At 48.7% G+C, this 25,456-nt stretch overlaps 6 protein-coding genes across 6 annotated transcripts; 4 read left to right on the top strand and 2 right to left on the bottom strand.

Moving 5' to 3' along the window:
* Positions 1 to 4,091: 4,091 nt before the first annotated feature.
* Positions 4,092 to 5,598, bottom strand: F4807DRAFT_404999 (uncharacterized protein). The gene has a single exon (XM_047996176.1). It carries the CDS (start codon positions 5,206 to 5,208, stop codon positions 4,174 to 4,176), a length of 1,035 nt encoding a protein of 344 aa, XP_047859423.1. The 5' UTR covers positions 5,209 to 5,598; the 3' UTR covers positions 4,092 to 4,173.
* Positions 5,599 to 6,009: 411 nt separating this feature from the next.
* Positions 6,010 to 7,572, top strand: F4807DRAFT_455354 (cation efflux family-domain-containing protein; the record flags this gene model as incomplete). Its single annotated transcript, XM_048000709.1, has 1 exon — positions 6,010 to 7,572. The coding sequence occupies one exon, from the start codon at positions 6,010 to 6,012 to the stop codon at positions 7,570 to 7,572; it is 1,563 nt and encodes a 520-aa protein (XP_047859422.1).
* A 1,015-nt stretch (positions 7,573 to 8,587) lies between these two features.
* On the bottom strand, positions 8,588 to 9,349 carry F4807DRAFT_404995 (uncharacterized protein). Its single transcript, XM_047996175.1, has one exon. The coding sequence runs from the start codon at positions 9,292 to 9,294 to the stop codon at positions 8,806 to 8,808; it is 489 nt and encodes a 162-aa protein (XP_047859421.1). The 5' UTR covers positions 9,295 to 9,349; the 3' UTR covers positions 8,588 to 8,805.
* Positions 9,350 to 10,608: 1,259 nt separating this feature from the next.
* On the top strand, positions 10,609 to 12,231 carry F4807DRAFT_404991 (uncharacterized protein). Its single transcript, XM_047996174.1, has one exon. The coding sequence runs from the start codon at positions 11,073 to 11,075 to the stop codon at positions 11,745 to 11,747; it is 675 nt and encodes a 224-aa protein (XP_047859420.1). The 5' UTR covers positions 10,609 to 11,072; the 3' UTR covers positions 11,748 to 12,231.
* An 80-nt stretch (positions 12,232 to 12,311) lies between these two features.
* On the top strand, positions 12,312 to 14,445 carry F4807DRAFT_12910 (Ribokinase-like protein). Its single transcript, XM_047992962.1, has 5 exons — positions 12,312 to 12,458; positions 12,522 to 12,936; positions 13,042 to 13,200; positions 13,347 to 13,408; positions 13,778 to 14,445. Exons 1-5 carry the CDS (start codon positions 12,409 to 12,411, stop codon positions 13,965 to 13,967), a joined length of 876 nt encoding a protein of 291 aa, XP_047859419.1. The 5' UTR covers positions 12,312 to 12,408; the 3' UTR covers positions 13,968 to 14,445.
* An 8,190-nt stretch (positions 14,446 to 22,635) lies between these two features.
* Positions 22,636 to 24,419, top strand: F4807DRAFT_12717 (uncharacterized protein). The gene has a single exon (XM_047992939.1). It carries the CDS (start codon positions 23,032 to 23,034, stop codon positions 24,178 to 24,180), a length of 1,149 nt encoding a protein of 382 aa, XP_047859418.1. The 5' UTR covers positions 22,636 to 23,031; the 3' UTR covers positions 24,181 to 24,419.
* The last annotated feature ends 1,037 nt before the right edge of the window (positions 24,420 to 25,456 follow it).

Raw genomic sequence — 25,456 nt, 5'->3', positions numbered from 1 at the left:
GAAGTGCTATGGAATACAACAACCGAATCTATTTTAGTGTAAGTTCCACTGACGCGGGAGCGCTAATAACTCTACTCCAGGTACCTAGGTTTCCACTTAAATACGTGATAATATTAAAGGGTTGATATATAATTCGATCGCTTTGACTTTTTATGACAACTTAGTTTTTGATTGGATAATTGAAAAAGCAGGAGAAAGAAAAAATGTAGTCCCTATATCATAAGTATTATTATAATCCGCAAAGCTAGGAAATTTTCAAGGACCTCGATTATCGATCTGCTGTTAAACGCGTGAGGGTTACAGGCATGGCGGGTTCTTGGCAATTTGATATAAAATTACCAGCCAGAAGGGTCAGGAGGATTAGAAGGGTATATCACAACGCGCTAACCATCGCTTCGAATTACGAATCTTCATACCATACACGGGTACTCTATTATTATTGAGAAACTACTATCAAGTTCTAATTACGACAATTATGGTAGATATACCGCGTTAAGCGATCCTTTCTCAATCATGTTGTCGTGGCAAAGAGACTACCCTAACTCAGAGATCTTGGAAATCTTACACGTGCGAAGGCAAAACCATCCGACAAGTCACGTTGCGACTTGCGTGTCTATTCTCTTTGAGACCTTTGCAGCAACTATGTATTAACTAACATGTGTGTAGTAGCCAAGGGGTGCCAAAAGGGCGAGAACTCTCCCGAGTCTCTTGGCATCTTGGTTACAGCTATATCATCTGGCTTGTGCTCGAGAAGCAAAGCTTGTCTGGATAGAAGAGTATATTCTGTTGACGATCTCCTACCTAAAACCCAGTGGCATAGACTAGGGACCTAGTAGGTGCGGATTCGGTGGCTGACTTACGCTGTATGGATGGCATGCCGAGCCCGTCCCCGCTTCGGGTCATCCTTTGCGATGAAGACTCGGGGACAGGACACGGCCGAAAAAGGAGGTTGGTAATTTCTCCATTAGGTTTACTTCGTGGCCACCCTGTTCAATATTGGGTAGTAATAAGCCGTGAAAGCCGTATCATATTATTATATTTCGAAATCCTCTACATGTTTTCCGTCATAAATCCGTGTCCGTGCTGGCGGGTTCGACTGTGCGTTTTCTATGCGTTTTCTGTGCGTTTTCATCAATGATCCTCGGACAAGTTGCCGCCTGTGCGGTGTATAGGAAAAGATCATAAGAGGTCCCTATTTTCATTGGGCTGACATGCCTTAGCTTTACAAGCAAAGACCTCTTGGCTCCCCTGTCTCGCTCATCAAACAGAGATTCATCGATTTATCGCCCTCATGGCATCGCAGGCATCGTGATCATCAATTATGCTTATTACCGATATGGTAATAGAGATCTAATTTTTCAAAACGCCTCTTGCCTCCCCCTCATACCCTCATACGTAAGGGGGCAGGTAAAAGGTCAGTTGGTAGCTCTCTTTTCGGTGGCACTACTGCACTTGAGGTCAAGCTTGATCAAGCCAATCGTCAACCGACCTTTCGCTTGAAACGGCGAGACGGGCCAAGAGTTCGGAGGGTGGACCGGGGTCTTCGAAGTTGAGAAGGCGAAAAAAGGATAGTCTAGAGCATCGAGTGCAGGCCAAGGTTACATCTAAACACATACTACTGCATGGTACTGTATGCGCGTTGAATCGCGTCACGAATTGACCCTTGGCACGGACTGAATAATAGTGGTTCGAAAGGAATCGGAGTTTCCGTTGAAGAAGCTAAGGGGAGCAAATCTGAATTTTGTTTTCGGCGGTCTTCGGTTCTGCCTACGTAGTTACTTGCCTATTAATTATTTCTCTCGACGGGTTAAGAATGTCTTGTCAATGCTCAGGAGCCGTGGTATGCATCTCATTTTAAAATTCGGTACCTGCATCTTACGGAGTAGAGAGGTGGGTAAGGTATATTTGATATACTCATGTCTATTCCCGACTCGTCCATCATGGAGCATCCGTAAAAGTACATCGGCCCTATCCGATCCCGGAAGCTTACGTTTTACTTAGACTGGCCTCTACATCACATTGATACTTCTAATAGAACCTTAGTAGACACCTTGAGAATGGTAATGACTAAACCTCTGAAAGAAAGGATTACATGTCCTGCTCTACGTAGACTGTCCGACATGTCTCAAGCCTTGAAATACTTACAGAAGTATGCGCGGTTGAAATAATGCAGCTACCCAGCCACTGTCTTTAGAAATAGCCGAATTCCCAGATTACCCAACGCTTCACCTTATTAAAATTCTCCCAGTGGTTCGCTTGACGCCTGTATATATCGGCTAGTAAGTTAAACCGTTGGATTTGTGTATGGCGAGATGTTCGATCCTCCTGTTCATTGAAACGATTGGTTCCCGACAAGCATCTTTGCCGCACCCCAACGTCCTTTTACGGGCGCTTAAAAATACATACCTGCTATGTAATCCGCCTTTTTCTCATTAAATGACGATTTCATCAGCCGCGCCTTGGCTGGCAACCTTGGAAGTGAGACCACGAACTTAACCCCAGCCATCCAAGACAGCATATCTTACCAGTGTCTTTTCTGACGTAGGTGGCACGTCTTATTCAGCCCGGTTCTCCATGCGAACGAGGCTGGCCATTGAAAACGCGCTCTGTGGTTCTTCGTGGATCTCTTTATGCTCAGTGCTTTGGCCTTTTCTGTTTTCTGGTACACTAGTGTGATGTCGACCTTGACGTCCGACACTTGGGGATTTTCGGGATTGGTACCAGTTAATAACAAGGTTGGCTTAAGCCAGATAATAAGAGAGCCAAGACCCAGCAAGCGACGTTTCACGTAATGATCCAGATCTGATGTCGTATTCAATGAGCCTCCTATCGGTCACCGAAAAAAGAGCATGTAGGTAGTACATACATATGTAAATACTAAATACCAACCATCTAAGATCTATAAAAATACCTATGGGTGTAAGTAGGTACGCTGATGACCGACCCACTAGGATTTCAACCATTCATACATAACTATTTCAATATCATTTTAACGTGCTACTAGATTTACTAGGAATGAGCACAAGCCACCCCTTGTTAAGAGATCTCTTCTTTAATTCAGCCTTATAATTTTTCAGCGTTGCTAAAACCATGATTTTGAATATTACCCCCTTATGCGTTCTGGGGTAAGGCTAAGTTGTCGTGGGTAGGATGAAACACCGCCTGTCTCGATAAGATTACTATGACATGAAAACGACGACAAGGTGCACTACATATGATCTTCGCAGCTTCGGCACCGGCTTCCGATTTGATACGCGTCCTGATATCCCGGAGTGAATCTTTCAATCATCTAGCCATCTGTTACGATATGAGGCGACTATTCGTGATCTGATCAACGAGGTCGATGAGATGAACTGTCTTCGAGCACACCGCTATGCTGAGCATTGATATTCTCCGTTGCGCATGAAGAGTGTAGACCAGCAGTTCTCGGATGATGCTTTATGCCGACTTAGAGATCTAGCATGAGATCTCATCATGGATACTACTATTAAGACACAAAATAAGTATCGACTCACTAGCTTACTAGGTAATTTGTCTAGAGACAAAGCGGGCTCCAGCAGTAATCTCAAGTTAGCCGTTAACAACCCTGCCGTCCTTCCCCCTAGCCCCTTTCAATCCCATACGATGACGACGCACCGCATTGAGATGGTAATTTTTTGAATCATCCCCAAATTCATATTTTGCAAAGGCATAATTTCTCCTAATACACCTGGTTAATACAAAGTTTATCATATACGACTCGTTAATTTCTAGGTGATGCTCAGAAGGAGTTCCAAGGAATGATCTAGTCGAATACAGTATGGAGTTCGTAGGATGTTTCTGTGCGACTAGAAGCGCATGTGAAAATCATCAGATAAGTTTCCTGGTATAGTACGTCTGATACCTACAGTATGGGAGTGCCGAGACTCAACTTTTGAGACACCCTTTCTAGATAAAACCGTAGGCCTCGTTGATGACAGACATTAGATCCATCTGATTTTCCGAAGACGCACAATAACAGATCTTTGTTCAAACTGTTCAATTTTTGAAGCCCAATGTAGTGTTGAGCGAAGCGTGGATAGGACTTGATATCCCAATTAGCGTCAACAATATTGTCTAAAATTTGTTTAATTCATTAGGTATCATAACAAGTGATTAGTTCGTAAGTTACACTAGGTCGCGTCGCTCCGAGGCTCAATCGCCGCTCATTTTTGCATGTCTAAAGTACTTCATACCGACCCACGCGACAACAACCCAGACCCAAGCCATGATGCATGTTAAAATAAGTAACGCCGGGTAGTACCCGACTATCGGCAGCGTGGGGTCGTCTTCCAGCTCCGGGGGCGCGTACGGGGTCGTCCCTACATCCCAGGCCCAGGTCCAGACGTTCAGGCATGAGCCCATGCCTATTATAAAGACAAACCACGTCACGGTTAGCACTACCCATCCCCACCACTCCGTCTCGCTATAGTCGTGATCCTCGTGCGCGGCGGGAAGCGGGCTGGCTGTCAGCCCTTGTAGGGACAGTGGTGATTTAGCATGTTTAACTGACCGCCGCCGCTGGATAGAAGTGCTTGGCGCGCGGTTCGGGAAGTAGGAATCGGAGCCAGAGGATAAGGAAGAGAGGTCCGGGTTTAGGGGCGACGGGACGCGGACTGGTAGTGAAAGTATATCCTCCTCGTCTGTTGTAGAGGTATATGATATCGTAGGGCTCGTTACCTGCGAGTCGAGTTCGATAGGTGACGGAGAGGCTATCGGGACGGTGTCTCTCCTAGAATAGCCATCCATAGAAGGGCGCGGCGTCAGATCTGAGATCCCTAAGCCGAGGCCCTCGCTCGCCACCATAGGTTGCGGCTTAAGCGTGTTTCCCGGCTCGGCGGCTGGTTGTGTGGCCACCGACGTATCAATAGCTAAAGGCTTCAGCTCCCGCCTCTCTCGCGCGGCGCCGCGACCCAAAAGTGCGACTTTCCGAAGAGACCCCTTACGCTTTCGGGTCTTCTGCTGTTGGGAAATGGCGGCGGCGAGAGCGCGGGGAGGTTTGCTGGGAGGATCTAGGTGGGTGCCGGCGTGTCGCGATTCGTTGAGGCTCGACTTGCTCTCGGAGGTGCGCAGAAAGGGGAACTTTGAAAGGATGCTACCCCCAGAGCCGCTCCTCTTGCGCCCCCCTATTGCTATATCCGGCGAAGATCCATTTTGGCTCTGTGGCTGGGTTGGAGGTACGTTCTCCATCGTGTATCGTTTTTCGGGATTTGCTGTCCTTCAAGTTGGGAGAGCGTCGTGAGCCTTCCCATCCTGCCTTATCGAGCCGGAGAATACATCAGGATTAAGTAGTCGTCTAAAGTCTAGTGTCATTTGTGTTGGCTTGAAAGTTCTCTCGCATGGAGGAGAGTACAGTTTGGGGCGTATCCCCTTTACGAGGCGTTTCAATTGGCAATATCTCCCCGTGGCGCAAGGTTAATAGAAGTTTGGCGATGGTGAGGGGAGTCCATAAACTCAAAAAACGCAAGAGTCGCGAAGTTCTGGTGAAGCGCGTGGCGGCTCTTTGACTGCCCTGTTCGCGGTTTAGCTTCCCCGTAAGGCTCAAGCTGCTGCTGCCGCAACTTTAAAACACGCCAATGAGATAGTTACGTGGCACGTGCATCTGTCAGAGTACATTGGCGATACTTAGATCATTGCGTGATATTCCCGTCTCCATATGTACTATGTTGTACATCAATTACCAAAGGTAACACATTTTCAAACTCAATTCATGCGACGTCAATCGATTCGATCCTCCGCATTCCAATTCGATTATTGAACCGTTTGCGCCTCCCAAACGGCGAGCGCAGCTCCGAACTTTTTTAAGACAAACTTATCCAAAGAGCGACAAAAAAAGCCAAAAGCCGTCCCGGTTATGGAACCGAGATGAGGTCGATTCTCCATCTCGCCTCCAGTTATACGGGACTACATTACCTACCTAGGTAACAAAGTAATTCCCCGTTCCATTTATTTATTCCTTCTGAATCGGGATAAGCGCCGAATTGGTTGGGGATGGCTCCCACAAGCCGTTTACAACCACCGCCTCCCATATCCGTCACTCCCTCTATTCAAACTCCCGACGATTTCGACGATCCCGACGCCGACATTGCCATTGACCTTGACGACGACGGACGGGGAGCCCCTAATTACACAGGGTACGGGCGGAATAGCCTCCTTTCGCCAAACCGCGACGCCTTCTACGACCCCAATCGATTGTCTCCCGTGGCTCCTACTTTCCAGAACAACGACTTTTTAAGTCCCAACCTCAGTCCCAACATGGCCTCCAGCTCCGGTGGTTTCGGCGAGAATGCCTCCCCTATCGACATACCCAATGCGGCCAACGGCAACGCCCCGAACCCCTTCAACTTCCAGACCCAGATAATATCTACGTCCCCCGTCAAGCCAAACGTGGGCCAGCGTCGTGGCCACAAGTACAAGCACTCGAGCATCAGCGCCCAGCACCAGATCTTCCAGGAGCCGCCGCCGCGGCCTCCCCTCGCCCTCCCTCGTGACCTGCCGGTGCCCACGGTGAACGAGGCGTGGAAGTCGATGTCGAAGGACCAGCGGCGGCGGCTGTACTGGTGCATGTGCCACCTGCTCATCGCGGTGTCGGTGTTCCTGTCGGCGCACGGGTCGCTGGCGATGACGGCGCTCTCGCACCTCGTCCTCTTCGACGTCGGGTCGGCGCTGATCTGCGTCGCCGTCGAGGTGCTCGGCAACTTCGAGGTCTGGCGGCGCAGCAGCATCCGCCACCCGTTCGGGCTCGAGCGCGCCGAGGTCCTCGCCGGCTTCGCCCTCAGCATCTTCCTCATCTTCGGCGGCTTCGACCTCGTCAGCCACAACCTGAAGCACGTCCTCGAGGGCAAGGGCGGCCACGCCCCGCACCACCCGGACCCCCACGACGCCGGCGGAGAGCCTAGGGTCCCCGTCGGCGGCCTCGATATGGCTAGCCTGGCCGCCATCGCCGCCACGCTGGTGAGCGCGTACGGACTGAGGAACCACGCCCGCATCAGCAAGGTCATGCGCGTGAGCTACCTGGCTAGCTTGCCCAGCGTCCTGTCCAACCCGTTCCATTTCATGACGCTGTCCACCTCGTCTCTCATGGTCGTGCTCCCGCTCCTGTCCATCCCGATCGGCATGCTCCTCGACAGCGCCATATGCGGCGTGGTCGCCGTGGCCATGTTCGCGCTCGGCACGCGGCTCGCCATCGCGCAAGGACTCATGCTGCTCATGAGCTACGGCGGACGCTCGGGCACCACCACCACCAGCAGCGGCGTCATCGGTGGTAGGAACAACAACAACAAGGACGTCGGCGTGGCGGACGTGGTGCGCGAGATCGAGGCCGAGCACGGCGTCGAGAAGGTCGAGGAGGCGCAGTTCTGGCAGGTCCACTACGGCCTGTGCATGGCGAACCTCAAGCTCTCCGTGTCCAAGGGCGCGGACGACGCGGCGCTGAGCCGCCTCCGCGCCCGCGTCGCGAACCTCATCCAGAACCGGCTCGGCGAGGGCTACGGCAAGGGAGGGAGCTTGAGGTGGGAGGTTAGCTTGCAGATGGGCACGGCGGGGCGGTTTTAGCCGGAAAACAAAATCTCGTTACGGCGGTGTATCTGGCGTATTTGCGGGGTAGGAGAAGGAATGTTCACCAAGGAATCGGCGTTCAAGGCTGTCTCATTAATACTTTGCTAGACCTAGGTGACCCTGCCTAGGTAGGTAGAGAAAAACTAGACGTATGTAGGTTAGACGAGGGAGGCCGGCACAGACAGCACTTATGCTTTTACCTAGATACGCTTGTTAGGTAGATAGGTAGATTTGGGCCTTCGGTGTACATCTTAAAAAAGAGCTTTTGGCGTGGGTTTTTTGTACATATATATTACCTTGTTCACTGTTTAAAGGGGGTTAGGTGTGGGGAGGGCAAGGGAAGAGGATGGAGACTTAAAAGGCTAGGTAGTTTATGTATACCCTAAGAATAAACGGAATTTGGAGTATACGGTTGCTGTTGCTGTGAGTTGAATCGAGTTGTGTTTTGTTAGGTCATGTCATGATGTAAAATGCTTTTTATATCCACCGGTTGTGTATAGTGTTTCAGGGAATATGGTGTAGGTAGGTAGATAATAGATCATGGCTATATGAGCAATGTATTCTAAGGATGGCAATTTCATAGCTTGTACTAGGTATTGTGTAGACATAATAAAACGGGGGTGGCTTCGTATATAATGCCTTTTCTTACACGGGGTATCTGGACACTGAAAGACGTGTAGGTAGTCAGACCACTCATGTATTATGGCATATAATGTGATATCGTGTAAGGTAGTGGATCTACCAAGTTAACCATATAAGCAGCAGTGGCTACAGTTACCTACCTACTTTAAGAGGCTCGTTTATGGAGAACAGCATATAGCCAGCTTCCTTTCATTGCCACTATAATGGTTCAACTTGGAAGAGAGGGGGAAGCTCAGGTCCTTCAACCTTGATGGTCAAGATACTCGGCATATATCCGAAATCGCTTAGTTCCTACGGTGTACTCTATTCTAGGTAGTCTACGTAGTCTCCCATCATGCTGCTGAATAAGAAGACAAATTCGCTGGTTTGGTATCAGTACCTACGTAGTGAATACAATACAAGCTGCTTGTTATAACGCAACTCATTTCCAACATGACAGCTTTATAACTCCGCTGTATGCTCCGCTTATACATATCCCGTTATCGAATGGAGAAGACAAGTTTAATACCGACGACGCCCCCTTTTTCATTGAGTTACCGAAACACCTCTCATCTATTTAGATAGATCAACCCACGAAACACCAACCCTTTAAAACCCCCCTCGCATTCCCGTGTTGTATTTCTTCTGGATCTCACCGTTGACGAAATTCAGCAAACGCCAGAAGGAGTCCAGTTGCTCGTGCATGGCATCCTCCCTCTGAGCGCGGAACTCGAGGGCAACCTCGTTCAGCTCGATGAAGCCCTCGTGCTGGCGCTTGAACTGCTCGAGCATTGCGATCAAGCGATCGAGTTGCATGTCGAGATCTTCGAATATGGCTTTGTTGACCAGGATAGAAGAGTTGGGGAACTCGGCCTCGAAGTAGTCGAAGTCTTTGTGGAGCCCCTTGATGGTCATCTCGATGAAATTGATCCGGTCGTCGTCTATGGCCGATGCAATGCTCTCTTTTCGGAGGTTGTACTCGTCGAGGGTCTGCGCTCGCTGGTTGGGGTTGATTTCTCGAGCTACGCGCGTCATGAACTTAAAGTTGTGGTGCTTGGGACGCTCAGGCAAGTAAACTCGGAGCGCGAGTTCGGCCATCTCTTGGGCCGGAGGCTCGTCGTCATCGTTGGCGTTGTTATTGTCGCTTTGATCTGTGTTGGGCGGGCCTTGTGGGTCCTCTTGCTCAGGTAGATCCTCTTCGTCATCCTCGTTTAGTAGTTCTTCAAAAAGTCTTTGTTGCTCGGCGTATGCTTGCGGGTTGTAAGGCCGATCGGAGGATTTTTGGGAGTGGGTATCGGTCTCTGTAATGTAGCTTTGGCAGTTGAGGGTAAGCTCTTGGGGCAGGATCGTGACACCCGGACGTAGGTGGTTATGGGAGATGACATCGCCGCATCTGTAGACGAGCCAGGTACGGCACATGGGACATCTGGCGTGGCCGTCGTGGAATGTGAGTACGTCGTAAACTTGGGTCCAGGCGAGAATACACTTGTTGTCGAAGCGATGGCCGCAGGGCAAAGTTGTGAGAGAGGCGATGGGAAAGTTGCGGAGGCAGATGCTACACTCTACTGCGTCTGGACCGTTCGTAGAGCTTGGGCTAGGGGTCTTGCAGAGCACGAATTGGTCTTCCTCTTCATCATCATATTCTCCATCCTCCTCGCCGTTCTCGTTCTCGTTCTGATCCTCTTCTTCCTGCGCTCCTTCTTCTTGCTCTCCCTGTTCCTCAATATGCCCAGCGGTAGTCGTCTCGATATGCTGCTCCATCCCATTCCCAATCTCCGTCTGATTCTCCATCGAGGTACCCGTCGGGTCCTCCGTCGGGTTCTCCGTCAGGTTCTCCATTTTCTTGTGATATATAAAGTTTTATTAAGAAAGTAATAAGAACCAGAGAAAACCAGTCGAATATGTTGATTTCATGTATAACCACGAAACCAATGACCATGCACAAAACGAATGTAGATGGCTCCATAGAGATGGTAATGAAAATAACGAAACGATTGGACTGATGCTGGATATGTAGACTCAGGTGACGATGTTGGTTAGGTTGGAAGTACGCAGCATTTTTGACGTCTAGATATTATAAAGAGCCTCTTAATTGACGGCCAGGGGCGAGTCGTGAGAGACGTCAGTTGTAGATACCTCTTTCTATAGTTTTAAGCATGTGAATAGAAAACGTCTGGTAGTTCTGCCCCTTTTCTACTATTTCTAACATGTCGTCTCTGCCATACTTAGAACGATTACTCGTTCCTGCTGCTCTATCTAGGGATTAGTTGCCTCATTTGAAAAAGACGGCAATCGCTTAGTTTGTTGTTATTGCCATATGCTTATAACTTTATGTTGTTGCTGCTCTTGCATGAGTGGTCGGGTTGCGAAGGTCATAAGATACCTAGACAAGGAAACCATTTTGAATCTTACATACATTCTCATTGCAATTATTTAACGGAACTTAACTCTATTTAACAAAGCAACCGCCCGAATAAATGGGTACCTCTCATCTAGTTAATGCTTTAACTCGATTATCACACATCTTCAATTGATGTTAGGCTTGAACTAGAGTCTATTGTCAAAGGCCAATGAAAGGACATGGCTCGACACAATGATCTAGCTTCTGTATATAAGTCTCAATTGTCACCGGACATGAGTACAAGATGATAACCAATTGCAGCAAGCTCGGCCACCGTTGAGAGAATCGTTCTTCGATGAATTCATGCTATAATTCGTACATCGCTAGAAGATACCATTGCCTTGCAAATACCCTAGGGATTTAAATATAAAATCTCAATGCCTCCTACTAATAGATTACCAGCGACTTATAACTTGACGTTGAAATTTACGGCCTGGATTAGACTGAAGGGAACGATTTGTCAATACCTACCTACATGCATCATGACATGAGCTTTAGACATACACTCGTAAGTGGATGTACCCCCTGGCCGTTATTGCGGGCATTGAAATCGCGCTCGCCAATGCTCGTATACGATTTACACATCTTCATCGCGAGAATTGGCGTTTTGTCGAAATCCGCTGACAACACCGCCGAAGAAAAGGTCGCCAGAAATTTGTTCATGTGCAAAGCTTCTAGTCAGGCAAATTACGTGGCGTCAGGCCTGGATATCAGTGCGAGTGTAATCCGACAGGTGGAAAATCCTGCCGAGTACCATTTTGCAAGGGCCCGGCGTCTTCACATGTCGACGTCTCGATACACTGGAGACTGTTACCGGAGCCGGGTCATCTGTATACCGGATCAATTCCACGCAAACATCGGACGCGAAATCACACTCCTCCCCGAGAACTTGTCACGGTTGTTCAATCGCGGAGGAACATCGTTCGTGGATCACAATCTCCTCTTCAGCAGATCCGAGCCTCGATCTCCCTTACTTCCTATCAGATGTGGCCTGCGTGCTATCCCCTTTAAGTCTCCCGGTCTGCGACGAAATTCCTGCCGTGTTTCACATAAAAGGTCGAATAGGATGAAAATCTGCGAGACATTATTACAGCAATGGTACCGCATTTGGGTCTCGCTTTCGGGAACGCTTGTTCATGACATGGCATGACAGCGTCTGCAACGTGCGACAGGTATGTATATAACGACGGGACACGGCACATTAGATGAGAGATACAAGTCTTGCTTTTGGCAAGACGTAGCCGCAGAAGTAGAAGTTAGGCACAAGTTACTGTCCATGGTCACCGCTGATTCGAATGATTTGGGAAACGAGTTGCATTCGTATCTTGTCCTGTAAGCGATGAGATCCTATGGAACTGGTAGCACATAAGGGTGTGATGGATCGATCCAAGTATCACGCGATTGAGTAGCGGTCAAACGATACCCCGAGGTATTAATTGGTATCTAGATCTGACTTTGCAAATTCGGAGATTCTGTTATTGGTTTCACAATCAGGTGATGGCTGAGTGATAAAGTATGTAAAAGGTGGAGGAGTGGAGGAGCGGAGGAGGAAGGGAGGAAGAAGGCGATGTAGTGGAGGTGTAAGTGGCGTTGATAGCTTTCTCTCTTGTGGCTCATTGATTATCTTATCCGAGAGCCCCTAAAGCTGAGCTTCTACATATCACTAAGCCTAGGTAAGATTCTAAGGACCAGCGATAGTACTTGTACTAATGCAAGGAAAGCTCTTATTCGAATCCTCCCCCTCCCCCCTTAACCAAGCTTGGATGTGTTAACCTTGCGTCGCTAAATAACGTGGCACGGCATCGACGAATATGAAGAAACTCGTCTGTGTTGGAGCTTGCTATCTTGATACTATCCTGGAGTGAGTCCGCCCCTTGTTGCAGAATAAGCATGGCCTGACTCAGATCCATCTCACGCAATGTAGCGTGCCTCACTACCCGGGCGAGGACTCTAAATTACGTGCCACCAATTTACAAGTGCGTCGTGGCGGCAACTGTCCCAACACCCTTCAGGTGCTTCAGCAGCTCCTGAGGGAACAACGGCCTGATGGTCATAATAACCATGGCGGTGTCAAACCCTACCTGATATCTTGTCTGCCTAGCGCCGATGCACCTGCGACAGCAACCGTAGTGGACTCATTTGGACCGGGAAGCCTCGTCGACTTCACGCGATGCATCTTCCGCGCGAATCACAGGGATCCCGCGAGCAGTTATATCATACGTAGCGAGGCAACCGGGAGTCGTACCCTCGTCAACTACAACGACCTACCTGAGATGACGATCGACGAGTTCGTCACTGCTGCCGACGAGGTCGGCGACGATGCTTGGTTCCACTTTGAGGTACGCCGCTGGTAACCGTCGTAGAGCTAGGAGATCGTTTTTTTCTTTCATTCGCTGTCATAGGCTCGATCTAGAAAGGCTCACCCCAAGATAATACATGCACAGGGACGGATTCCTGAGACGACGTTGCAATGCATTCGGTACTTAAGGCGGTCGTTCCCCAGCACAAGAGTGAGCGTCGAGGTCGAAAAACCGGGCCGATGGGGGTTAGAAGACCTGGCGGCTGAAGCGGACGTCGTGTTCTATTCGCGGAGCTGGGCTGAAGTGAGTCACCTTTTTTTTTCCCCTTTTTTTCTTATTTCCCCCCACTTCCTAGTTCCTCGGATTGCGAGGATTAGGACGGCGGGCAGAGTTCCGTAGCAGTAGCAAGCAGAGAGAGTTAATAAGTTGACGGCAACCCGGTTCTCCAGAGTAAGCGGTACGAGAGCGCTCAGCAATGCCTGAGTGCCCAATCGGGCGTGGCCCGGAAAGCGTGAGTTGCATTGGAACCCAGTCGCTAAATGAATGAATGCAGCGCAGCACAGCACAGGCGGGTGCGCTGAGATACTAGAAGTAATGTTGCTAAGTAAAACCCCGTTGGTGCAGAACCCTCCTGCTATGTACGTGGGGATCGGACGGTGCATCGTGTCTATCACTTCCCAGCGCGAAGGCCGTGTCTTGCCCGGCTACCTTGCCTGGGCAAACCATTTCCGTAGTGGAGTATGTCAGACCGCCGGCGACCCAGAAGCCGGGCTCCTCTGTTAGCTTCTCGAAGAAGCGCCAGAGTGAAAAAAAAAAGACAGAAGACAACATTATGTGTGTGTAGGATGGGCTAACGATTATCTTATTATCCCTGCGTTAGCACCGTGGGAGCAGGTGACACCTTCATTGCCGGGATGCTATTCGGGCTGCTGTGCCACCACGAAGACTGGAACACCGAGAGAAAAGTGCAGTTTGCTGTGCAGCTTGCTACGTGCAAGGTGCAACGGGACGGGTTCGACGGCGTTGGGGCCGAGGTGTTGAAGCATTTTGGAGTGGCGTCGTCTCAATGAAACTTGGACGATCGGTTATGAGATGAGATGTAACTAGCGAGCCGTGGTCGTGGTCGTGTGACAGGTGCCTCTTTTTCCTTCCTTGTTCCTCTTTATTTTTTATTTTATTTTATCTTTTCTATCCCTTCCCTTCCTTTCCCTTCTAGCCGGCACGGTGTTACCAACCTAGACGCTGCTCTAAGCCTAGTAGGTAGATTTATTAAATAACCCTCGGGCGCCTATCCTGGGTTGGGTCTGCCGAACGCGATAGGTTTTAGAAACATGCGGAAATGTGTGTAGTTCGCATAGTTCGGACGCAAAAGCAGGAAACCTATCCATTAAAAGGGCTTGCATGGATCGATGGGCTCGTAATGGGACATATCCGGGGGGGCCCCATCCCTTGGACTTGGTAGAGCGGTGTTATTATTTTAGCATGTATCATCCGTCGTATTGTACCCTACATACCTACCTAACACACTATACATACCACATACATTAGGGACAATAGGGACAATAGGTACGAATAGGAGGGCCGATGCGCCTTGTCGTTAGGGCTCGGATGGGCTTGGATGGGCTTGAACAGAGAGAGGAAGGTGAAAAGACCGGCCGAGACTGAGGACGATCGTTCTGCAAAGAGTTCCTCGAATGAAATGTCAGCAAGTAATAAGGTACAAGGAGCGGTGAAACTGTGGATCGCTGATGTGTAAGATGGTTGGCCCGTGTTGGCAATTCCTACAGTTGTAACAGGATAGGCAGGATAGGGGCCATACCTGCTACGGTATGTAAAGGGTGGCTGGTACGGGTAATAATCCGTCAAGATACTGTAGATAATATGTAACACTGGACAGACTGGGGATGACGATGATTGGCTCTTTGTCTTGCCTGCCCGCGCTGTTACTGCTACTCGCTGCTTCGTACTTTACTCTATCGGTAGCACACACCAGTACATAGTAATCGTTTATGTGTATGAACGTACCTATGTATTTCGCCGGTGCTGTATAGTACTATAGTAGCGTATGTCCAGGCGTTGTTTGTCTACTATATCTGTATATCTGTCGCTCTGTCGCATCTTATCCCACCTTCGGCATCCATACGAAGGCCCTTGTGGACGCCGGAGCCGCCTTCCCGTTCTCCGCAAGTCTGGACCGCCCCGTAATTCGTTCTTGAATGGGGGAATGATGGGAATAATGATGGCACGATGCGTCGTATCGAGAAAAGTTGCTCGCTCTTTGACGTAGGATTTGGACGTCGCAGAGCTGACACGAGCGAATTCATAATCGGCCCACGGGCCACTTAGTCCACGACGACTCCCTCTTTTTTTTTCGATGGATCCCCCTAAATCAAATACATACCTAGCCCTGTCCGCCACGGGATGTTTGGATGTTCTCGAGTCACATATTGCCTCGAACCTATTCCACGGATGTTGAAAAGCCGCATCAATACATACTCCCGGGTTAGGCCTCATGAGTGGCTAGTCTAGAAGCGCCGTCACGGTTGGGTTTGAGCGGGCTTATTGTATCTGGGTACCGAAGATCACCTCGGTCGGTCGAATCTAACTTATCCTGCTAATCCATATCAACATCCCCCATATGAAGCATGTATGAGGTTTCTCGATGACTTGGATAAGATGGATGGTTACACCTTTAGCTTTACCATATGCAGACTAAGCTGTTATATTATAGTACCTCTAGGTAGGTAAGTTTTGAGTACTATTGGACTTAGGTAGCCTGCGCAATGTTCCGGAGGATGGTTAGCCGTCATCACGGGCATTGTTTTGCCTTTGCGGATATGCCTCGATAGTCCATGACGCAAACTAGTTGTCTATTTGTCCTGTACGGTATTGAGGCTGCAAATCATTCGTCAAGTTCCATGTAATCGTGTACATGACAATCATACATAGCCAGGTGGGCGACTCTACGCGTTCGACGATGTGCCGCTGAAGTGGTGATCAATCATCCAAGAGGAACCCGTCCGGCAACTCGTGTCTAAGAGCTCGGGCGATTCGGCTAGCGTCGACATTGTTTTCCTGCGAAGGGGAACCCCATCTCTTGAAATCGGACGATTGGAAAGTCGAAAAGCGCAAAGTGTCTTTTCCCACAGCACAGCATACATATTGACTTGTACGATGGCCGATCCTGTAACAGCCTGGTCGACTTTGAGACCTCGTTTACCTATCCATTTCGAGGTGGGATACGGCGAAGCTGATGTGATGTATTCGGAGATATGTTAGGGAGTATTAGATTCCTCCACCCACGTACATCTCGATATTGGTTTGCGCGAAGATTAGATTACCCCTACCTTGGAACATGCTGACGGTGCCGGGAGGTGCAGGAACGCTCGAGTTTGAATGTTATTAATTGCCAGCCTTGGAAACAAGTCCGTCTTTCATAGTAAAGTGCTGACCGGACTCGAAGCCTGATCCTTTCCGGAACGAGGTTCTCTTATTAGTAGCCGAATTCACAGTGTACGTAAGATACAAGGGCGTGGGTAGACAATCGGTAGTATTGTCTCTTGGGATTACGGCAATCGTGCCTTCATTCGTCTTACACACAGGATGCTCAGCGCTATGTGACGAGGTTAATAGAATGGTGGTTCAGGTATTATTATTGTCTAGCGGAGAATAGGTCCTTCTTGGCTGGTAATAGATGGGCAGGATGGGTTAGGCTACGCTAATTAAGTTGCTCCGAGGCTTAGCTATGGCTTGGGAAGGGGTCGAAGCCATGTAGGGACTATACTATTATACTACTATGTATGTAGGTCAATGCTTTGCGAAGCTACACTACTGCGTAAGACTCTCACCAATCAAACATTGCCGATGGGTGGCCACCGGTTAGATTGGCCTGGTTGGCCTGCTAATAACTCACCTCGGAGAGTTTCGTCAGCCTCCTTTCAATAAGGGGTGTCAGGTTACTGGAATATGGAAAATTGTCTTCGTCGAAAATGGCCTGCAAAGCGGCATGGATGGACCCATCCGCAAAGCTACGGTGGACATTGGACAGCAAAGCTCATGAATCCGCTCACCGGATGCATGCCGTGACCATTGGTAGTGGCGATACGCAGCAACAAGCAGCACATCTAGGATCCAAGGCTCCGTTATTAATGCGCCTAATTAACCATCCTTTATGGGGTATGGAGAGTATGGAGTCGGAGCTGGGCTACCCTGAGCGCGGGCTGAAATTAGAGCAAGGGCACTGGGATAGGAAGTCGAGGTCGAACACAGACCTACCGCCTAGGATCGGATTTGGAACATTGGGAACCTCGTCACATCGGAACATGGCTGAACCCGAAAGGCCTTAAAGTACATGCTGTAGCCTGTCGACGGCCTGTAAGGATCCTTCTTGGGCATTGGGATGATGGATGCTTTCGTAGAGGGATGTAACCTTCTGGTACGGCGAAGTCCACGGCTGTTAGCAGTCACAGGCGAGCTTCTCGGCGTTGTTATTCGACCCCCACAGCGAGATGGATGGGCAAGTCATAGCCAGGGATCGATTGATAACCCCTACCTTGCCAGATCTAAATCAAGTTGTTATGTACTATGTAGCCCAGTTCCAGGCCGACAGGTCGGGTGGAGTTTTACTGTAAAAAGAAATGGAAATCTTCCAAAGAGTTCCCTGCCGTTGTTTCGACCAATTCCGGGATCTCTACCCATAAAAACCCCATCCCATCAACTTTGACGAAGATCTAAACTGCGCATGTTCGTGGCCGACGTGTACCTATGTATTTCACATTTGTACACACTCACACACACCCCCCATACACACTATACGAATCCCATCATACTTTACGCGTTTGCGTGTGCCGCCGAACATGACTTGTCGCAAGCACCATTCACTACGTTCGGTAGGTAGTTGCTAGTAAATATAATCATCTGACTTCCGTTGTAAGCGTGGCACGAGGATCAGCATGTACGTACTCTGCGTACAGTATTCTTAGATGGTGGTGGTGGTAGTGGTGGGATGGGCGCTTTAAGCACTGACATCGACCGGTCACATTTTGAATCGTGACGATGACGATGGTGGAGTTGGTCCTTTACAATGGAGTAAATGCATGCTGCACAACCCTGAAGAAGTGAACGCCTCTCTCGAACCTTAGGCCCCCTGAGCGCCGCGCCACAGGTTGAACAGAAATTTATGAAAACTGGATTAGCGCCGCCCCCGGTCGAAAGCCCACGCAGCTGACGATTAGCGGCAGTCGGACGGCACGAGGGAACCGTTCGAGGCTTTGGGATTGCAATTCGGCCGCACAGATCGCCTCCGGGCTTACCTTAGGTAGTTGGACCACTCAGTTGGCAACGTAACCACGCTTGGATAAGTGGAAACCCTATCGAGACCCTGAAGGCCTGACGGCGTCGCCATGATCGTCACTTGGCAAGAGTTGGCTGGCTTTCTGCACCAAGGTTCAGTGGAGTAGCTATCAGAGTCCGACCTGCTTTACTACACTCTAGGTACTTACACGATCCCGCTAACTCAGCGTTCACTACACTAGAACATTGCATAGAACACGGATGTCAAAGTCGGTTCGGTTCGGAGCTCTCAAGGGGTCGTAGTTACATAATGCCACCTTACCCATCCCCAAGGGATCGATAAAGGGAAAATATCACCAAGTTCAGCCTTTATGTATTCATCTCATGTGATGATTTCTGTATGTTTTATTTGGCTGTCCGGTTCTACACATGCATGAGGCCACATATGGGTCTAGTTTCACCGAGGCTCTTTTTAATCTCGTGGGCTCCTACTAATAATGTGACTTGCAACCTAGAATGCAGAACTTTTTTTTTAATCGATCCCGCCACGAAACAGTAGCCTGCAGGTAAGCTACGGATGGTTTCGTCGAGACGGACGACTGGATGAGTGAGCTTCAGGGAGGGTGGGTTTGGTAAGGTTCTTGGTGTGGGACTGCAAGAATGGCAAAATCACGATCTCTGACTCGCAGAGTGCTTGCATCGGTCTTGATCAATGTCATCCATGTCCACGACGTTGGACGGGGTCCTTCTTTTTAATAGGAATAGCGTTGCTGACCGAGGGATATGGATGCGTGGTGAATTGCCGTAGTCCCACCGCCTTGACATTGGAAGATTTGAGAGATTAGAACCTGTTTAATGGAACAAGGGAACTCTCAAGGGAACTCTTTACCCTTTACGCCTCGTGCGACGTCGAAATCCTATCTTAGATGACGATGATGCTTCGTCCATGCCGGGAAGGTGTACATACGCATTGGTTGATCGAAACTCGTGGATCGTATGTAAGACCCAGCATCAGCAATCCCGGGTTGAATCCTTGGAAGAGATTTGGTTGGTCGAGACATGTTGCGTTGTAACTCATAATACATAACACATAGCAAGACCGGCAGACGCTTCGTCGATGGAAGGAAATTGAGATTGGTAGATTGGGCAGCTTGTTTCCTTGGAGACTAGGATCTTTCCACCTGTTTGGGGCCTCAAGCTAACGGCTCCAGGCATGGAGGGTTTCATTCTGCGCGCTACCCACGCATATCGTGTATAGACAATACACATTTGACTTTCAACTTTCGGGCCAGAGGCTAAGAAAGACCTTGAAATATGATGATCGGTGGCTGAGTACTTCGTGTATGTACACAAGACAGACAACACCGCAAACCCACGAAACCGCGGTGGTACTCAATTGCGACGCTGCCCGCCTGCGGCCTCGCGACCCTGCGGTCCTTACTGACAACGCCATCATGTATCGTCACGATGGTTCGGATCGACCCAGCTTGTACCGAGCGGCAAGAAGGTCCTTTACCGACATAAGAATAAAACAGATGCAGCTAGCCACGACTGCTGTGTCGGATACAAGTGTGACTGTGATGTAGTGTAGTCCTGGTAGTCCTAGGTCCTGGTGCCTACTCCCTACTCCCTACTCCCTACTCCCTACTTCCTAGAAGGCCGCGTATTAATAGGTCTAAAGTAATCCCCAAGAGCCTAAGAGCCAACCAAATTGTGTCCAAGGGCGCTGTGATCTGCATTTGCTAAATAATATTTCCCGTGGGCACTTTTAGATCACCCATAATAGCAACCCATGTGCGATTTGCGGAGTGAGCGGATTACGGATTGCGGATTGCGGATTACGGATGTGCACTGACTGAATTGACAGACTTAGAAGTTGTTGATGTTTGAGATTAAGAAAGATTAAGAAATTCCATCCAGTGGCATCCACAACGTCCATTAGCTCCAAGGTTTATTACCCACAATAATGGATAAATAGTAGAAGCTTAGATCCATGAAACTTGATGTAACCGATCCATTTCAAAGTACCAAGGTATCTCTACCTAAGTAACGGACTAGTCAAGTTTGTCTTAGTCGCTTTAACTTTTCGGCTATTAGAAATGGTAGTCAAATAAAAGAGACTAAATTACTATTAAGGCTTCATCCATATGCAGCATTAAACACTTAAATGACACTAGAAAGAATTATCGTAATACTAGGAAAATACTAGCAATATCGGAAACATTTAGTAAGCGAGGTGCTCAAGAAACAATAAAGCCATCGCGAACAAATTGGTGAAGTGGAGTTTTCAATACTTCAATACTTTACGAGATATCGTCTTAGCGAAAGGCTCGAGACTCCAGACTCAGGCTGCATGATAGTCCGGATATTGTACGTATATGTAAGGAGCAAGTTATGGATATTACCTTACTTACACAATACCATCCACGTACTATGTAATAAGGTGCAACGGCCCATCACGCCCATCGAAAAAAGAGGCGCGGCGCGGTGTAATAGATGATGTACTTAAGTACGTCGGATGTCCCTGTAAATGCTACTGTACCTTGGTACCTACTAGGTAGGTCCTTTCGTGGTCTAAGGGGAGCGCTTCTTGAGGAAGGCAAGGACAGCTGGAGCACACGCATGGGAGGCCACCGGAAATGTCCCCTACTGCGCATGGCTAAGCGGGTCTTACGTCTGGTATTGCAATATAGTACATAGATACATGCATCATCTAGTGCGTACATCAACGTGTACATGATGTATGTATGTATGAATGCTAATAAACCTTGCTATCCTTGCTCGCAAAGAAAGACAATTCAGAACCAATCATCATTCCGAAGTTAGTCCATTTAGATGGACTCAAAACCCAACCATCACAGGTACGATCTCGGCCAAGTCAATAATAAAACTAGCGATGCTTGCTTCGCCTACGAGTAATACTATACTATGTAGTATCCATATCCATACTCATGTCCCTTGTACGCAAGCTACTACGCATACATAGCATGTACTGTCGAAACCTGCAAAGAGCCATTGTTCAAATGTTCAATGTATCTACGTATACATATAAAAGTATTCATCAAAGACAGATGATATGTCATACAAAAATATCACAAAGACCCTTGTTTTATATAGAATCTTTATGTACATGACCGTCACGATTTTCGGCCAATGAGATACTATCGTGGATGTGAAGGGGTGGAAAATAACCTCTAGCTGAGAACGCTAATTCGTTGCTTGGTTCGATATCAAATACCTTGAATTCTTTGCAAGGGAAAAGAAATAGGGAGCAGGAAGGGTCTAGCTTGATTAAGGTACACTATGGGTGTGGTTAGGAATGTCGAATATGGATGTTCATGTCCAAGTCATGTCCAAGTGCAAACATCAGTTCGCCTTCGCACACTCCCCACACATTCCGCCAAATCCCACCCCCTTTTTTCCTCCCATTCCGTCCTAAGAAAAGCGTTTCATGTCTTGGCGCGGTAGCCAATTTTGAGGCCTGGGTAGGAAGCCTGGTCTGCGTCGAGGTCCATGTCCATGGACCACCTGCATGGGCACGATCCACACGCCGCAGGCTAATAGTAGTACCATACCTAATAAAGCGGCTATGGAGTACGTACTGCGTATTAGTCGTGACAATTTAACGACCCCCTCGGGTTCGACTAGCATCTTGTTAGCCTGCCGTCCAGGCCATCTTTGTGCCCTCCGTCGGCAGCAACCCTCTCTTGCAGGGGTAGGCATAGCACAGTACAGTACGTGTGCCTAGTATGTAATTATCGAGCCAGTCATCTTGACGCTGTCCAGGGATACCTTACCGATGGAACCGCCTTGGATTCGAAGAAGCATCTGTTGGATCTTACCGGAACGGTTAGCTCCTCTTTAAGGTCTATGGTCTTTGGATCCCTGTAGTCAAGCAACCTCCTAGTAAAAAGCGATTAATGAACTGGCACGCCCCCTTTTGCCGTCTGACATCCGCACACACACCCTGGGACACAGCGGCGTATTGAGCCTATCAATGACAATCGTCAAGCAAAAGCCTTCCTGCCGAACGCTAGGATAAGCACACATCCTTTCCCTATGCCAACGCACCCTTCCGTCAATTTCTGCTCACGTTCTACAAATCCACACACCCCTTCTCCTTTCTAACACCCCCCTTCCCCTCCACACCGTAGAGCGCAGCACGGAAATGGTAAGGCGATGGGGGCCAAGGATTACTGCTTCAGGCGTCTAGTACCTTTGTCCTTTTTGGACGTCGTTCGTGGTCGAAACCCGTTCCTTTGACCGCCCACCCACTTGGAATATACCTTGCAGCAAGCAAATAGGCAAGTCAAAGACTTTACAACCTAGTCTAGTACACTTGCACGCCAACGTTGCCATCACCGTCCGCCCGTCCCCAGTTTATCAACACAATGAAGGATCCCTTTTTAGACCGACCAGATCCCTGCCGGAACCATATGACGCAGGAATAAAAAATAAAACAACTAGGCGGGAACCGTCATACAAGTGAAGCAGATATGCGCAGACACGCACTTTACATGCATACATAACATACACATGCCAAACCGGACCATGTCTCTAAGTAGGTATTGTTTCTCGGCCCTACCGCCCCAATATATCCATCCCGTATACCATCTCACATAGCAACTCTCCCCACGCTTTTAGTTTGATTTATCCTTTTTTAATGAACCCTTGCCTTTCTCATCATACTACATTCTTAGACTAAGTAGCCTAAGTTGATCTTTGAGCAAACTTCATATTTTATCTGGCCGTCCTCCCACCTCATGGTCTATCTCCTGGGACCTCAAGTCTTCTTCAACTACCTCAACATCTCTACGCCTTTCCACACAACACCTCATCAAGATGATGCCCACTCTCTTAGGGGCCAACATGCCCCACGTCCCTCTTCAAAACTTCGCCTCAGACCCAACTTTCGCCGAACTATCACGGCAGCTCGCCATGTCAGATTCGATGCGTAGGATATCCCGTGGTTCGGCCGGACAACGATCTCAGAACACCATGCGTGTTGTAAAGCCCAGCAGTGCTAGTAACAGCCCACAGGCCATGATGGCACGCCGGAGGACTATGATGAACGATAGCAATCTTACCCGCCGACGGCAACAAGTTTTAGACCAGGCTGTCATGCAGCAAATGCAAGACTACACGTCCTATTCAGCACCTGTTGAAGACCCCATCAAGAGGAGTAACCGGCCAGTTAGCTGGCACCCGAGCTCACATATTCAACAACAACAAATGCATATACCCATGCCACAACAGCCAGACTTCTCACAATATGTCGTCCCGACGCCTATGGCATACCATCAACAACCAGATATTTACTCTGGATACCATAACTTACCTCCAACCCCTGCTATTTACTCCGGGCAGACTTCACCTATATCCTCCATGTCTCCACTATGCCTGCCATATACAGCATCTTCTCAACCGCAAGTTATGCCAACATACATCTCGCAAGAGGCGTGGAATCCCACGCCGCAATACAACCCCAATTCTTACACGACGAGCTGTAATCCCGGAGAAACGGAACCTTTCCCGTCATTCACAAATCAAGTCCCATTCAACTGGGGAGATGGCCTTGCTGCTCAGGGATTCAATGTTTGCACGGCACCTCCAACGCCGGATGAATTCCAGGCCGCCCAGCAACCAGAACCGGCGGTTCCTCCTGAGGAATCCATACCGTACCAGCCACTTGAAGAGCCAGAGGAGGAAGAAGGGGAAATATTGGTAGGAATGGGTCTATATGACCCACCAAAGACAGAAACGGACCCAGGACTAGATAACTACCGAACAACGACTTCGCAACTATTAGGAACAACCTACAGAAGAGGACAGGGATGGAAACTAGAGGAGGCTTGGGAACCACCAGCATCAGACGACGAAGATGGCGAGGGAGACGAAGATGAGGAGGACGCAGAAAAGGAGGATAAAGAAGAGAAAGAAGAGAAGGATAAGACAGCAGAGTCAGCCGCGGCCGAACAAAACTGGATCTAGTCCAGCAGTGTTTTCCAGGACAATCGTTTGCACTCATATCTGGGTGTATATAGAAGACAATTGGTGGCCTTTTGAAGACTACTTGTGCTAAAGAGGGAGGTATGCACAGCATAGATAGACCATTATCATAAAAAAGACTTGATATTTAGGTCATAGTTAGTGTACAGATGAGGCACTCAACTTTTGATCCGCTCAAAAAAATCAAGAAAATGCCATTTGGGAATTTCACTCAACTACAAGCATGAAGCGTGAATATGTGCAGTACATTATAATGTGGAGTGCTATATTCGCTATAGCTTGGACACACAGTGACATTCCAAAGTAGCTGGAAAGGCAGAAGGCTGTTTGATACTTGGTTATTGACTCAACCGATTCAACAAACTCATGTGCCCAGCCCAGGGTTCATCACGATGTTGAAAATACGTACCTCGCAATATGTTTAAGTACCTTCGTACCTTTAAGGATCTAGGAACCGGGGCTGCTTCTGGTAGGCTAGACCAAATTTACGTTTGTCGATGTGCAGGGGAGCAGGGGGGAAGGATTAAAAAGCTCAGACCAAGCGGGTCTCCCAAGACAGGGATCTCCAACGTTCTATTTGGGGCTCTGCGTCAAAAACCGCAAAATCGCCAAAACCGACGCGCACATTGCCAGACAATTGCAGGAAGGGTACGTAGCTACGTTCTCTCTCCTTCCGTGCTAAAAGCCCTAGCGCGTACCCACGCCCTGGCCCGAGACGGTCCCATGTGGATTTTACCCCACTGCTTAGATCCAAGTGGGGCTCATGGGCGGAGCTGTGGATCTGGCACCCTGCAGCAACGCTTGCGTCACATGTCACTCTATCAGTCTAAGAGCCTTTCCATGCACGTTGGATTTTTTTATTCTTTTTTTCGTGATGGATGGGCTGGATCATGATGGATACGTACATACATCTATTCTCCACACAATACATCCACCGTAGCACAATACACTAGTACTTAATAAATAAGGTACTAACCACTTGGAGCTTGAATGAGCCAAGCAATCTTTTCTTACACAAACCACGCAAACCCCCCCCCAAGCCTCAAAACCCATCACGAGATATCGATGTTTCCGGTTAACCTAGGGGTTGCCTGGGTATACGTTTCTATAACCACGAAGATTATGTAGAGCTAGGCTACCCTTGGCAGCTAGTCGCCGAACGAATATGCTTCGTACATTCATTGTAACATCAATGCGATGGTATACGAAATACCGGCCTACCTAGTAACTATCTAGGTATCTTTAATTGGCAAGACGT

The sequence above is a fragment of the Annulohypoxylon truncatum genome (genome assembly GCF_022578515.1).
Source record: "Annulohypoxylon truncatum strain CBS 140777 unplaced genomic scaffold F4807scaffold_1, whole genome shotgun sequence".
In the NCBI taxonomy this organism is placed as follows: Eukaryota; Fungi; Ascomycota; class Sordariomycetes; order Xylariales; family Hypoxylaceae; genus Annulohypoxylon; species Annulohypoxylon truncatum.
The sequence above is the reverse complement of the archived record's forward strand: the minus strand, read 5'-3'. Positions and strand labels throughout refer to the sequence as shown.